The sequence below is a fragment of the Grampus griseus genome, assembly GCF_964374135.1.
Source record: "Grampus griseus genome assembly, chromosome: 10".
Classification (NCBI taxonomy): Eukaryota; Metazoa; Chordata; class Mammalia; order Artiodactyla; family Delphinidae; genus Grampus; species Grampus griseus.
Window position 1 is genome coordinate 4,038,736 of NC_139004.1, and position 15,339 is coordinate 4,054,074.

At 53.5% G+C, this 15,339-nt stretch overlaps 1 protein-coding gene across 1 annotated transcript; it reads right to left on the reverse strand.

Annotated features, from left to right (window-relative positions):
* Positions 1 to 277: 277 nt before the first annotated feature.
* On the reverse strand, positions 278 to 8,850 carry NRN1 (neuritin 1). The gene is made up of 3 exons (XM_082664366.1): positions 8,687 to 8,850; positions 4,431 to 4,575; positions 278 to 1,418 (listed from the first exon to the last, which is right to left on the reverse strand). Exons 1-3 carry the CDS (start codon positions 8,739 to 8,741, stop codon positions 1,190 to 1,192), a joined length of 429 nt encoding a protein of 142 aa, XP_082520492.1. The 5' UTR covers positions 8,742 to 8,850; the 3' UTR covers positions 278 to 1,189.
* Between the last annotated feature and the right edge of the window lie 6,489 nt (positions 8,851 to 15,339).

A 15,339-nucleotide genomic window follows, 5' to 3' on the forward strand; every position in this document is an offset into this window, starting at 1 on the left:
CCTCACCTAGAAAGGATCCTTGCCGTTTACTTATTTAAAATATAACCTCCTCTTTCTCCTAAGTAAACACAATTTCAGGGACGTGGCAAGGTGTCCTGCTGGAGGAGGGTCTGCTTGAAGACGGTAGGTTAGCAGGTGGCTTGTGAACAGGTGAACTGATCACCCGGCATCCTGTGTCCCTTCAGGTAACCCCGAGAGCTCGGCCAAGAAAGCAGGCTTGGGGCAGGAAACAGACGACACCCCCATTTCAAACAATAACTTTTATTTTATACTTCTCTATACTTTGTAGCAAATTTTTTTTTTTGCTGAATTTAATTTATAATAAACTTTTTAAATTACATCTCTCTTTTTTTTAAAATCAAGGCTCTTTTATGTCAAAATCTTTTTTTAACTATATTTTAGATTAACATTTAACATCCCCCCCGCCCCGTGATCTATACCATTGGATATTCAGGTATTACTGTATGTGTAACAGCTAAAACAAGAGGGAAACTCAAGGCAGTGGACTTGGAAAGGTGCATCAACACGAGCAGGTAAAGCTTAACCTCTCAGTGATTTCAGCAGCGTTTTTTTTTCTGGCAGCCTGTACCTCTAACCCGAGGTTTCCTCAACCCCTTTCCTCTCTCCCTCCTAGCCTTAAAACACAAGGCCAACAACCCGTCCTTTCACTTTTCTCGAGGAGAAATGTGCAGTGGAAATGATCAAAACAAGATACTGTGTTAGAAAGACGTGAGTGTGAATTATTCACGAGATGCTTCTCTCTTCAATTCATTCCCCTGGCCTTCTCCTCTTCTCTCTTTCCTATTAGGAGGAGCCCGTAATTTGTCATGTATTAACATGATTAATATAGTAGGCGGCCCAGGGCCGTTCCTGAGATTCTTGTGCCAAAAAATAAAAATTAAAAAAATGGGGTGGGTTTGCCGTTTTCGTATTTCTGTGGGAAGACGGACTGAAGCTGAGGTCCGATGTTGGCTGTGCTTGCTTTGCTCACTGATCGGTAACATTTGGCAAATAAAACACAAAAAAACAAACGAAATCAAAAAGAGAACCAGGATTTCCCACAATCCTATGAGTGTTGTCAGCATCACAGAGAATCACAACGTCCCCAAAGAACGAATGGATCTTCCTCTCGATTTCCGGGAGCATGGCGTGAGTGTGTGTGGGCGCGCGGGGGAAGCCGGCCCCGCGCTCAGAAGGGAAGCCAGGTCGCTAGAGCTGCCAAGAGGGACGCCAGGAGCACGGAGAGCGCCGGAAGCAGGGACCCCGCCGCCCCGTTGCCGCTGCCGCAGAGTTCGAATAAGCTGCCTTGGATGTTGAGATTTTTGGATTCTTTTCTCAGTTTATCCCACATATCTTTCGCCCCTTCCTGGCAATCCGTAAGGGCTGTGACCGTGCAGCTGTGGAAATCCTCCCAGTATCTGGCGAGGAACAGAACAAAACAGAAGCGGGTTCACTTTGGGCGCGGGAAGGACCCCGGGCCTGCGCCCCGGGCAAACCTCCCGGCGCCCCCCTCCGACCTCCTCTCCGCCGGCCCGGCGCCGGGCGGGGCCCGGTGGGCGCTCCCGGGACCTCCGCGCAGCCTGGATGCCGCTGACCCAGGTGGAGGCCGCCCCTTCCCTCTCTGGTTCCGCGGCCCGGCAGCCGGGCCGCGCCCGCTGCGCCGCGCTGGCACCTCGGCCTGCGCAAACAGATTGCTGGGCCTCCGCGGGCAAAGCTAGGAAAACAGTGCTAAGCCTCGCAAGCTGCCGCCCATTAATGCCTCCTGGCTTGCAAGCGGGTTGCTTGCTCGGAGCACGGCCCTCCCCTCCGGGCTTCCCGCTTTCTCCTCCGCCCGCCCCTTCTGTCTCCCTCCCTCCCTCTCCACGCCGCCGCGCACTCTCCCCGTGGCCTTCATTCTCCTCCGCTCCTCCTTTTGTCTCCCGCTTTCCCCTTCGCCTTCTTCCCTCTCCCCTTCTTTGTCTTCCTCCTTTTCCCTCCCCTCGGTTTTCCTCTGCTCCGTTCCTCACTTCCCCCTACTCGCTTGCTTCGGTCCTCCGTGGCCCCTCGCCTTGCTCTCCACGCCCCCCCGGCTCTGATTCGCTCCGGAGACTGCGGCCTGCCTCTCCCCTCCACGGGGTCGGTGAGTGTCAGCGCCCGGGCCCCCGGGGCTGGCTTCCTGGCCTCCTCCAGCTTCCTCAAACCCCAGAGCTCCGGCCCTGCCCTTTCCCCTCTCCCGAGGCTTCTTCGTGGCCCTGGACCTCCGCGGCCTTCGGGGTGTATTGCCAGCACCCCCAGGCCCGGGCTCCTGGGCCGGCGCGGTGCCCGCCGCTGCCAGCCTTCGAGGGACCCTACTCCCAGCCCTCCCCTCTCTCCTCTTCCCGGAGCCCCGCGCGGTACTCAGCCACTCGCTCCTCCTGGGCTCGGTTCCGAGCCCCGCCCCACAACCTTCAGCCAACTTGTCCTTTTTTTTTTTTTTTTTTGTCCCCCTTTCTTCTGAAAACCCAAAATAGATCTCGAGACTAAATATCATTCCAACCCGTGATCGATTCCTGGGGCGCTGTCTCCTTTCGGGGCTGGGTCGATCAGTGAGCCTCGGTAACTCTGGGCGGGCTCCCACTTCGCCCGGGCCCTTAGCGCCAGGTCACCAGGGAGGGCCCTCCACGAAATGTGGTTGTTATTTTCTCCCCTCTCTCCTTTCTGCTCACTAGCCCGGACTGTAAGCACGATTTATCCTGGTTTCCACTCCCACCCCATCTTCTGGCTGACAGTCAAGTTATAAATGCTTGTTGGACGGCCTTGAGCAATGGCTGTTTTCTAATGACCTCCGTGAGTCTCTGATTTATGAGGACTGGGGGGCCTGGGGTGCAGGGCTTCCAGGTTCCTCAATTTGTAATAAATACTGAGATTTAGAGAAACCGAGAGGCGGCAGGACAGCTCTCTGCATAATTACACCTCCCAAAGGATGTCTAAATCTCTCCTTTCCTCATGCATGCCCAGATGGGGACAGGGCCTTCCTGGAAGAGAGACATGGTGGAAGATGACAGAATCCAGGTGGCACTGAGAAGAGGTGGGCTTCAGTGCCACCAACAGCGTGGGAGCCTTGACCCAGCTGTGGCTGCCACCTCTGAGAGGGGCCCGCCTCATTTCCATTTTCCAGGACGAAAGTCCTGCTAAAAAATTAAAATAGCTTTGGAATAACCAAGTTCTGGCAAGTGATGGAGGATTTGAGAGCTGATCCGTATTTAGCCTCTTGTCCATCGTTATAGGTACATTTCTTACCTATCATCAGACACTTAGGATTAAAGTAGGTGGGTGTGCATCCCAGACCCAGCCTTTTGTCCCTTTCCTGATAGGAAAGTAGCAGCCACTTAGCCGCTGTGGCTTCTGGTGGCCACCAGGGTATTTAAGACTGTGTAGCAAAATTAAGGATGGTGCAGAAGATGGTCACTCCAACCTATGGGAAACAAGGAACACCTTTTGCCTTGGCTTTATTGGAAGGACCATTATGGGGGTGGGGAGGTTCACAACTATTTTTGAAAAATGAAGTAGCAGTGTGTGTGCATGTGTATTGCAGAAGATGGGAGTATTTCTAAGGTCTGCAGCAGCTAAAATGCAGCTGGTCCACCACAGTAGGGCTCTGCTACCCTCATTTGCCAGTGGGAGCTGTGCTTTCCAGCCAAGCTCTGGAAAAAACGCCACTGGGCCTGTCCATGAACTCCCTCCTGGCCTGGTCTGGGGACACCTTGCAGACGGAGGAGGGAGGGGGGAAGCAAGAAAGGTAACTACTCTAAAGCTCCGAATTGGCTACCAACTCCGCAGAAGTGATCACTGGACATTTGGGACATGCTCCTCTTGGGCAAAGTCATTGGCACAAAACAAAATATTCTTTCAGTCTCTCTCCTAGAAAGAGGAAGAGGGATCTGCACTCCCTTGCTGCTCGCGAATTTTCTTGGCGGGCACCGGAGGGGAGTTTTATTAGAGGAAGTGGACAAAATAGGGGAGTGCCTTTCCTTTTAAGCGAACCTAGTAGAACTACCAAAAACGCCCCTCAAACCAAACCAACCGTTCTTCAGGAAGTGCTCATTCGCGCAGCAGGAAAGGGAGACGAAGACGGCCTCAAAGCGCAGCGAGGAACTGCCAGCTGCTCTCCAAACCCTCGTCCCCGGTTCCAGCGCGTGGATTGCGCGCGCCTCTGTGCGCGCGGGTCAGTCTGCGGAGGGTGGGACTGGGCCCGGCGGAAAGGATCATCCTCTGCCCATCCCAGGCCACAGGGTCCCCTTGGGCGGGGCAGGCCCCGGCAAAGGCCTGAGGGTGGGAGCCAGAAGGTGAGAAGGCGCGGATTCGCACTGGTGCCAAATACAGACCGCCGGCGGGAGGCGGGGCGCCCTCCCACCTCCGCAGCGCCCCACCCCCCCCGAAAGGAAACCTCGAGGGCCAGAGAGAACACTTACGTGCACACGGTCTTGATGTTGGTCTTGTCATCCAGGCCCTGCGGGTAGTTGGCCATGCTGTCGCCCAGCTTGAGCAAACAGTCCGAAAAGCCCTTAAAGACCGCATCGCACTTGCCCGCTGCTCTCACGGCCTGCACCAGGTACGCTGCGGGGAGGAGGGAACACCGGTCAGCAGGACCGCGACGCCGCCCCGCAGCCCGACGGCCCGCCCGCCTGGGCCCGGCGCGCCTCACCCCGTCCAGCGGTGTCCACTAGCACCCGGGCTCGGGGAGCGCCAGGTCCAAAGGTGAATGAACGGTTTGGCCCGAGAACGAGCGACCCGCACCCAACTGCGCGTCTTCTGCGGATGGCCGGTGCGTGAGCGGTGTGGACAGGGGAGGCGAGGCCCTTCCTATTGTTCTACTCCCTCCCGCATCTGGCTCCATCTCTTTTTCTGTTTCCATCGCCCCCTCTTCTCACCTCCCCCGCCTCTTTTATTTCTCTCTTTCTCCTCACTCCCTCCTTCGTTTCCCAACGTTTCCCAGCGAGCCCGTCAAGGGTCTCCAAGTGAGATCTTCCCTTTCTGAGGTGACGGAGGGGGTCCGAAAGCACAGCGCGGGGGCGAGGAAGGGGCTGGGAGGCGGCAGAGCCGGGGGCCGGGAGCCGAACCGAGCGCCACGTCGGGCGAAGAAGCCTCGGGCTCGGCGGGCGCTCAGCAAACACTGCTGAATGAACAAACTAATAAAGTCGCTGGAAGCTACCAGCAGCCACCGACATGGATTGTTTCACTCTAAGACCGACTGTCTACCATGCAGTGTGCGTTCCTAGTGAGGTCCTCGCTCCCCGACCCCGAGAGACTGGGCGAGGGGACGAGTGGTCTGGGGCAGTCGCGGCCCAGCAGAGTCAGGATGTGTCTGAGCTAATGACCCCGGGTCACCTCCGCGGAGGCCAAACCCGTGAGGCCGGCCCCTTGCTTCCTTCCGCCTCTATCCGCGGCTCGGCTCCCCTGGAAAGACCGGCCACCACTCCCGCCAGCGGGAGGTGGGGGGGTGAGACCCTTCCTCGCCAGGCCCCAGCAGTGCGTCTCAGGGCCCAGATGGCTGCCGCCAGGGGCTCTCGGCCTCCAGCTCCGGGCTCTCTCCAGAGGGGACCGGGATCGCAGTCTGGGCGGTGGGAGGAGGTGAAGGAGAAGGGGTGGGGGAGGAAGAAACCCCGGCCGCACCGAGGCCCTCGCTCCTGGTCTCAGGTCGGCCAGACCCCGCGGCTCCAGGCGGCCGGCGCGCTGCCGTGGCCATTTCTCTCCTTCCCAAGGCCCACGAACTGGGCTAAAGATTCCGAGACGAGCGGCCAAAAGCACCCGGGACGCCAGGAGGGCGCGCATGAAGCGCAGATCTGCGCTGCTGGGGCGAGAGGAGGGGAGAGAAGGGGCGAATCTTCTCGGAATGGAATTCGGCCTCCAGTGCCTGGACCCTGAGCGCCGGGCCCTTCCCGGCAGTGTTCAGGGCGCCGCGGCTCGCGTGTGGGTGTCTCCGGGGAGGACCTCACCACCCCAAGCCGCCGGTGCCCAGAGCCGGGCCAGAAGCAGGCGAGCGGGAAGGTGACCGAAGCTGCAGAGGCCTCCGAGAGCGCACCGTTTGCAAATTGCTGCAGGAAGAGCTGGGCGGGACTTGCGCTTTCTAATCCGGAACGGGAAGCTCTGGGGAAGGGACTCGACCTCGGCTCGGGCAGATACGTAAACCGTTATCTATCTCCCGGTCCCCCTACGAAACAGTCAGAGCCCTTGCGACTGCAAGTGTCAGCTAGAACACTGAATAAACGAATCTTTGTTCCAACAGAACGCGGTCCCGATGAATTCAACCCTGCGCGGCGCCCTCTATAATCCGTACCACAGATGCTGCTTTGCAGCGAGGAAACGAAATAAAATACAGTCCATCCTCCCTCCCGCCCTGGCACCCGGCCTCTCCTTACCCCTTACCTCCACCCCCAAGACTCGGTGGTGAAAAAGTTGCCCCTAAGATGCATTGACACTATGTTAAATGAGAATTGGGGTTCGCCGGGGTGGGGGGCGCGGGAAGCGTTCCTGTCGCGTTATATTTCCAGGGGCTGCTGGAGGAGAAGACATGTCACAGCGCGCATGTGTGTGTGTGCGCGCGCGTGTAAAATAAGAAGTCGTGAAAATTTCTGTTTTTTTTTTTGCAACTGTGACTCCGCGGTCTCTGGCTGGCTGGGGAGGCCGGGGGCTTGCGCGCGGGAAGTGTTTCGCAGGCTCACGCCTCCGGGCAGGGGGCAGCCGGCGCGACCCTGTCCGTCCTTCTTGAACCCTCGTTCAGCGAGGCTCGGGCGAGCGACCCAGGCTACTTCCCCGTTCTCTGCGGTGTCCGCGTCTTGTGCCTTTTCCTTCCGTTCATTCATTCGTTCGATCTCTCATTCATTCCAAACTTCCTCCCGCCTAGCCTTCATTTGCCTTCACCACCCCTCCACCTTCCCGTCCCTGCCCCACCCCCCGCTTTTCTTGCCAAATGTCAGTGATTTGGGACAGTTCCCAGCTGGGAATTAATAAAGATCGAGGCTCTGGTGCGGGAAAGGGCAGACATTCGGGAACAAGTATACTCCATTGCAATTCCACAGCCAACAAATGGTCATTTTCGGGCCGAGGTTACTGTGTTCCAAGCGTATTTCGCATACACAATCGCTGTCTTTTTTTTTTTTTAACCCCATCCATAGTAAGGTTATTTCCTACCGGGAAAGCAGATTACAATCCCTATATCAAAAACAACTGCTGTCTCCTGCTCTCTAAAAATCTGCAGGCTAACTGCAAAAGCCACATCCAGTTATTTCCAAGATTTAAGGGATTTGCTGCAATCAGAAATGTTCTTTATTTATTGCAGCTCTTTGCACTAATGTCAAAGATTCAAAACAGCCAGATTCAAAACAGCAAATCGTTTCTTAGAATTAAAGGCAACGTCAACATCCTGCATCCACACATTCTAAAGCCCCTACAATGTTCATGCAAAAAAACCAGATACTCAGAATCATGTCAAATGCATACAAAACCCACTGCAAAGAATCCATTTTAATATGCAGATAACTCCAAAGCCTGTTTCCCCCACATTTCTCGTGAAGAAAAATGTTATGCATTTCATCTCCTGCCCCAAATCGATTCCCTAAAGCCCCTCCACCCCCCGCAATACTGCAAGGATTTGTCTGCAAAGAATGCTACAGCCTGAAGTGATAGGCACCAACAATTCCCTCGTCTCCAGAAAACCCGTTTGAAGAGTTTCTATTTTTTCTCTTGTCCGTTCTATTAATAATCTGCTTCACTTTCACTTTTAGGCCACATTAATTAATGCTCTGACCCGCATCAGGGATGGGGGTTTTCTAGCGCTCCCTTCCATAATGCCTTCTTCATTTTGGATGAAAAAATGTGAACTTTTAAACGACGACAGTGTAGCTAGGACTCAAGATTCCTTAACATAAAATGGGGACTATATAAACCCACCCGTAATCAGTCCCAAACAAACAAAAATAACAGGCACCCAACACGACATATTGCAAACACTTCTTAACCCCTTCTTATAGAGAAAATACTGATGCCTATGTGGAAAGGAACAGGCAAATGAGCATAGAAAATTATATCCACATATATTTAGCTGAACTCGAGCTCCTCAATGATAAGCATATTAAAAGATGTACTCTGGGGTTCCCTATCATTCTCAGTTTGCCCCCCAGCCCGGTCTGCGTTGCCCGGTATCAATGCTGCAGCTAGGATACTGGGGCTGGGGGGGGGGGCGGGCGGGAGGATGACAAAGTTCTAAATGCTGCAGTCTGAACCCCAGAATATCTTTGCTTTCTGTACATAAACTTTCCAGTTGTAGCTGCCTAGCCATCTTGTTCCTGCATTCACCTTTTGACCCTTAAAAATAATACCTTGCAGTATCGCAGGGACCAGTGCATTTCCCCAGAGCGCACCCAACCTGGTGAACCCAAGAGAGGGGAGCAAAAACGGACGTGCGCTTTGGAAAAAGGGGGAAAACCCCTCCAGAAAACGCCAGCCGCACACATTTCCTGGCGAACGTTTGGAGTCTCTCTCCCCCCCCCCCCTTTTTTTTAGGAAAACCAACCCGGGACGCGCGAGTCCCTTGGATCCCATGTCCCACCCCTGGAGGTTTGCCGCCTTCTCCGCACCCCAGGGCGGCCGCGGGCCAGTCGGTTCCTTTGGGCACCTCGGCCCCGGCCGTCCGCCGTACCTCCGCGAGCCCGGCTCGCCGGCCACTTACCTATTTGCACCGCGAGGATCAGTGAAATATATCTGCCGTTCAACTTAAGTCCCATCCTACGTTTAGTCAAACCATTTGCGACCGCAGACCTTTAAATAGTTAGTTTAGAGAACGCGGGGGGAAGCTGAAAGATAGGCATTGCCAACAAGTTCCAGGAGCGACGGAGACTTTATGCACGGGGAAGGCAGAGGGAGGAGAGAGAGAGAGGGAGCGAGGAAGAGAGAGGGAGAGGGGGAGGTGCTGGGAATGGTTCACTCCATTAGGAGGGGCGGAGGAAGTACAGCCTCACGCCCACGAGCAGGCCTGACGTGGGGGATGACACGGAATGATTCTTTTTCAAAAAAAATAAAGACACCTTGGTAGAGAATCGCCATTTATAGTCATCAGAAGCTCGAATTAATCAGTTATCTCCAATTAATGTGCGATCCGAACGAATTCTCGCCTCTCGGAGGTGACCATTTCCCCAGCCCCGCGGCCGCCCACCCCCCGCCCCCCTCCTTCTCGCTGTTCCCGGGCCCCCAACCCCGCCCCCTCTCTGCGCAGGACCGGGGCTCCCTCTCCCCGCCCCGCCCGGAGCCGGGGAGTCCTGGCGCGCCCACTCGATTGTTTCAACCTGCTCCCCCTTCCTCCACCAGCAACTCGGCGAATCCAGCCTGCTCCCTACGTTGCAGCGGGGTTTAAAGCAGCGAGAGCGGGAGAGGGAAGAACTGCTCAGCCGGCCCCGTTAATTCGACAGGCCCCTGGGCCGCCTGCCCCGCTGCACTGGCCTACTCTCTTCCTCCAACCCTGCAGCTGCACTCGGGGCACAACCTGGAGCGCGTGAGCACACACACACACTCACGCCCGCGAGCCGAGCGGAGCGCCCCAGACCCTCCCGCACACACGGCACGGGAGCGCGCACACACGCCCAGGCCCGCGGGGTTTAATCTGCACACGCGGGGGCCCTGAAATATACACCTCGCGTCTTCGGTGACGCCCCCGCGGGCGAGGGGCCGCTTCAGGAGACGCGGCGACACCTGTATTGGGGAGCGGGGAGAGCAGGGAGGAAGGAACCTCTGCAAAGACGATTTTCGGACACTAGGGATATACTGACTCGCAGAGCTTTCAGAAATTTACGAGGCGATCGCTAGTGTGAGGGGTTCCTTCTGATCCTGATGCGCCTCTTGAGGTTATTTATTGGGCCGCACACACACGCACACACGTACATCACGTACGCACACGCACACCCGCGTCCACACACACCTGCACTGTCTTTTGATGCTCGGGCGCAAACCCTGTGTAGACGCAGCCTTCTTTGCAACCAAGTGCTTCTGCAGCTGCGCCTGTGCCCGTGCGAGGTGCTACCGCGACAGCGTGAGTTAAGGATGAGAGAGGAACAGAGCTATTTTCTTTCTAAACGCGGTTAGGCTTTGGTTTCCTTCCCTTCCTCTGCACCAAAAGAAGCCTAAATCCTAGCTTCTTGAATCAAATGCTAAGGAAGGAGCCGGCCGACTTTGAGCCCGTGAAGAGAAAAAAGAAATGAAAGATGAAAAGGACCCGCTAAATCTCCCAAAATTACAGGAGAAAACAAGATATTAAGTAAGCGGTAGATATGCAGACGGATGAAGGCGATATTGAATCGAATCTGCTTCTCCAGGCACTGTGCCACCTGCGCGCCCATCTCTTTGGAGATGCAGAGACAGAGAGAGGGCGAGAAGGGGGCAAAACAAGGGCGGTGGGACGTGCTGTGGAGGCTGAGGGGATGAAGGGGGGCGCGGGGGCTCTGACTGCGGCCCTTTGTGACGCGGAACGTTTGCACAGGGTGGCCCCTTCCCGCATCCCGCAGGTGCGGTACACCCAGAGCTGGGGGCCCGAGGGCCAGGGTCCGGGGCCTAGGGGCGGGGCCTCGTGGCCCCACCCTGTTGACGTCACCAGGCGGACGGGCTGGGCGGCAGTCGGGGGTAGCCCTTCCAGCGTCCAGGGGCGGTGTGGCAGCCCCGGGTGTTTCCTTTTCCTGCGCTCTGAGGCTCCTGGAAGAGCCGAAAACTTGGGCGGCCAGGGGGCGGGGCGGGGGCAGGTGGCGAGAGGCGGGTGTCTCTTGGACCCGCCCCCGACGCCCTCCAATGGCAAGGCGAGAGGTTGGTCCGAGGGGCGGGGCCTCGGGGAGCCGCGGTAGGCCCCGCCCACAGCCCCGCCCCACCCCTCGGGGCCCCGCGCGTGCTGCCCGCCAGGTTTATCCCTCCTCCGCCCAGAGTTGGGGCGCCGGCTCCGAGCCCAGACCGTTGCAGGGCCCGACGGGGGGCGGTGTAAGGCTTTTTGCCCTTAACGTCCTTGCCTTTCTCCTGCTCACCCACCCGCCCTCCGCCCCCAGATCTTACAAGACGTCGTTTTCTGAGAGTGCCCTGGGATTTCCCCATCCCACCCCCTGTCATCCGAACTTGGGGCGTTGGGGGTGTGCAAGCTGGCAGCGCTGAAGGGCTAAATAAAGCAGAGTGAAGCAGAGGGCGGGCGGTTTGCGCGTGCGCACGGCCACCAGCTTCGGGTGGGCCGGTCCTGGGTCCCAGCCCATCCCGCGGGGTGGGGCGCGCCGTCGCTGGAACCCCGTTGGCCTTCCCTCCACTTTCCTCCACTTGCAGCCCAGCCTCCCCTCGCTGGTGAGGGTCGTTTGGAAAGTGAGGAAGTGAGAGAGCAGAGTCAGTACTGTGCATAAACGATATTAGGGTAAATGGTTGAAAGCAGATGCTAACAGGGTTTTTATTTTTTAATTCTTAATTTAAAAAGTACTGGTCTTTCTGCCGTCGGGGCTCCAAGAGACGTTGGTTTTTCCTAATTTCTTTATTAAAGGATAATGAAATCCAGGGTTGCCAACGCATGCTGGCTCTTTGGGAACATTGCGGGCAATATCCACGGTTGAAGGTGGCCGTGGAGAAGGTTTCCTCCTTTCTTTTCTTAACTTGAAATGTCTACTCCACATCATACTTGAGGCGAAAAAGCAGTGGACTGGACAAGAGTGGGGAGACGCAGGTCCTAGGCCTTGTGTCGTCAGTAGTGCGGTGACCTTGGTCTGTCCCCACGCTTCTCTGACTTGCAGTTTGGTAATCTGAAAAAACAGCGGAGATCGGACTACGACCTGATCTCCAAGGCGGTTTTCGCCTTTGGTGTTTTGTGGACTGGAGGTTTTCCAGAATACTGTGGATGTGCAGCCCGAGGAATAAAGTCCATGCAAGGATGCTTGTTACAGGTGCCTTCTTGCAAAAGGCACGTTTCCTTTTGATAAGCAATTTCGTTTAAAGTTAAAGAAACGTATGCAGTTCAGGATTAAAAAAACCAAGAAATTGGTGCTGTTTGGATCTGCATATCAAAATAAGCCAGAGGTACCCCTCCCCCTCGAAGGTAGGTCTGCATAATTAAGGCATAAATGTGCAAAACTCCTGTCCCTAAAACTGCCAGAAAGAGACCACGTCTAATTTGAAGCCTGGTTGGCACCACCTTCCTTTCGCGGTTCAGGGTCCTGCAGCTCCCCCCCCACCGCACGCCTCCGCCCCCAGCGGCGCATGCAATGTTCCACACACATGCGGACACCAGGTGCGGCTGCGTGTGTTCTTGCACTGGTAACAGGGCAAAGCATTGAGCCAGTCCATTTCCCAACTCTCTCTACCAATCCATCCTAAGTGGACTTTCCAGATGCTATCATTTTAAAAACACCCCTTTGAAATTATTTGCGAGAGCAGTTGCCAGGTCTACTAGGAAATCCCACCTCTTCCTGGGTCAGAAAAAAATCCACTGCTGTATTAGAATGGATTGCTCTAACGATACATCTCTCTCATAAATTTAGTCTGTCATTTTTTATACCTTCAACTAGAGTCCTTAATCAAAAATGTGAATATTAATGTATATAGCTCTTTTATTTAAAATGACGACAACCATACCATATTTAAATAATCATGTGACCCAAGAGGGGGTTAACCTTTTTTCGAGATATGGTGGTAGAGTCCTAATAAAAACCCACTTTGGGAGGCTTGGGTCTCCCTTTGCCTCTGCTACTTGGTAAGGTGATTTTTCACTCTTTGATCACTGCTTTAAAATTAGTTGAGACGTCTAGGACTTAAATCTATGGCTGGCAGAAGAAACTTGATTTTAATGCAGAAATCTGAATTCTGGGAGCAAATGTTATGTTTGAAAGGTATGCGTGTGATTAGCTTTCTGTTTAACAATAAATACTTTATTTTTAAAAATTAACATTTTTATTATGAAATAGACACACAGAGCAATGCACAAAACAGAGCTGCACAGCTCACTAATTTATCGCAAAGTGAACATCTATGTGGTCCCCCTTCACACTGAAACAGAACAGACGTGACACCTAAAAGCAATCTGTATTCCTAGATAAGATCCTAAATCAAAAAGGTCAGAGAAATCGTTGGGACAGTTAGCAAAATTCGATTGTGGTCTGTGAATGGGACGTTAGTTGGTACTAATGTTGATTTCCCAATTGGAGAGTTGTAGGGTGATCACACAGAAGGTCGTCCTTGTTTGGGGTGGGGACACACTGGAGTACTTAGGGGAGATGAGACGTCATACCTGCAGCTTGTTCCCACAGGGTTCAGAAAAGGAATAGCAGTAATGGGGTTAAATAGACAGCAGTGGGACAACACAATAAAATGTTAAATTGGGGAATCTTTGGGTGAAGGGCTATGGGAGTTCTTTGTACAGTTCCGGCAATTTTTCTTTATGTTTAAAGTTATTTCAAATGAATTATTTTAAAAAATCTACTCCAGGTGGTTTAAGGACTTAGATAGCGCCCCGCCCAAAAGCTTTAAAAACTAAGTGAAATATATATCAATAGATGAATATTCTTAAACATTAAATAAGCATAAAAAGCATGAACTGGAAATGATTGACAAATTTGACCATGATAAATGAAAAACTTCTGTTCATAAAGTAACACCTTAAAGGAAAGGAAAGGACAAATTACCAAAATCACCAAAATTGGTATCAAGAACTAAAGAATTCCTGAAACCATTTTTTTTTTTTTTTTTTTTTGCGGTACGCCGGCCTCTCACTGTTGTGGCCTCTCCCGTTGCGGAGCACAGGCTCCGGACGTGCAGGCTCAGCGGCCATGGCTCACGGGCCCAGCCACTCCACGGCATGTGGGATCTTCCCGGACCGGGGCACGAACCCGTGTCCCCTGCATCGGCAGGCGGACTCTCAACCACTGCGCCACCAGGGAAGCCCTAAACCAATTTTTTAAAGCATGTACGCATGCACACACACACACACCCTGAAATAAAACTGGGCAAAAGACGTGAAAAGGCATTTCACAGAAGAGAAGGCATGTATGGTTTATTCCAGGAATGTAAGCAAAACTGGCTTAATGTTCAAACCCTCAGTGTCTCCATGTCTTTCGTATCCTGAGAGCCTCTCCTTTGGGGATAATCTCACCCTGGTCCGTGTGATGTTTTCTCACCACCACACTCACACCAAACAGTCATGGTGAGACTACTTCATAAACCAGGTGTGTTCTTCTCAATGAATCTCCTTAGGGAGTAACAGCATGTTGACCCGTTCCACCACTGGGGATGTTAACCTCAATTGCCTGGTTTGTCAGGTGTCTCTTCCTCAACTTCATCATTTCTCCCTGTGTAATTGGTAAGTGTTTTGGAGGGAAGTATTCCGGGATTACACTGATTTCCTAGTCTTTATCATAACTCCGCATGAGGGCCCTAGCATCCCCCGAGCACTCCCAAGTCAACCACCTCTATGATGGTTACCAAATGGTGATTCTCTCTTTTCCTCATTTCTTCTAAATTTGTTACTTGACATTCTACTGTAAGGAAGAGCTTCCTTCTTCCCACCCTTCTTTCCCTTTTCCTTCCCGCTCTTCCCTCCCTTCCTCCCTCCTTCCCTTCTTTCCTGCCTCCCTCCCTCCCTCTCTCTTTTTCTCCCTTTCTCTCTACCTTTCTTTATTTCTTCCTCTTTCTTTCCTTCCTTCCTTCTTTCTCTTTCTTTCTTGCTTCCTTCCTTCCTTTATTCCTTTATATCAGTATCATCTCATGAATTTCTGTTTTATTTAATGTGCTGTAATCCCCTCTCATTCCTATTTTAAGAGTCTCATGCTCTACTGACTGAGCTAGCCAGGTTGCTTAGCCCCTATTTTAATGCTCAAATTGTCCCCTACTTAGCCGGTGGGGGCCCCTTCAAGCCGATTTTTGTGTCCTCTCAGTGTATCCCGATCATTCGTTGAGAGTTCTTACTAGCTGACACAAAGGGATATTCTGGGCTCGCTTTGTCTTGACCCAGCCCTGGAATCAGTCCTTTCTCCAAAAGCTCTGCTTCTTTGCAGTTTCAGAAGCAAGATCTAGGCCCTGACAGTGCCTGTCGCTGTTCGGGAGCAATCGTTTCTGGGCCTCCTCAGAAGACAGAGCTGGGAACGGGATGTGTGTTCACACGCACGTACATACACAGTCCTAGTTATTTCACCTGCTGCAGGAGCTTACTAGCTGTTTTCAGGGAACTTACTAAATTTTGCAGCTCTTCCTTATTTCTTTCAATGGAATATAGTTTGATTCCATTATTTTCTTTTACACCTGGAGGAAGAGTTAAAAGTGACATTTGTCAGGTAGCTATTTGTCCCCAGAGTGAAAGCCTCAGCAGCACATCAGGCTCCTGTGTCC

Bases quoted from the DNA above. Each gene is read 5' to 3' on its own strand.
- NRN1 (XM_082664366.1), bottom strand. From the start codon at position 8,741: ATGGGACTTAAGTTGAACGGCAGATATATTTCACTGATCCTCGCGGTG. The intron at 4,576-8,686 runs GTAAGTGGCCGG...TCCTCCCCGCAG, and splicing joins GATCCTCGCGGTGCAAATAG to CGTACCTGGTGCAGGCCGTG. The intron at 1,419-4,430 runs GTAAGTGTTCTC...GTTCCTCGCCAG, and splicing joins AACATCAAGACCGTGTGCAC to ATACTGGGAGGATTTCCACA.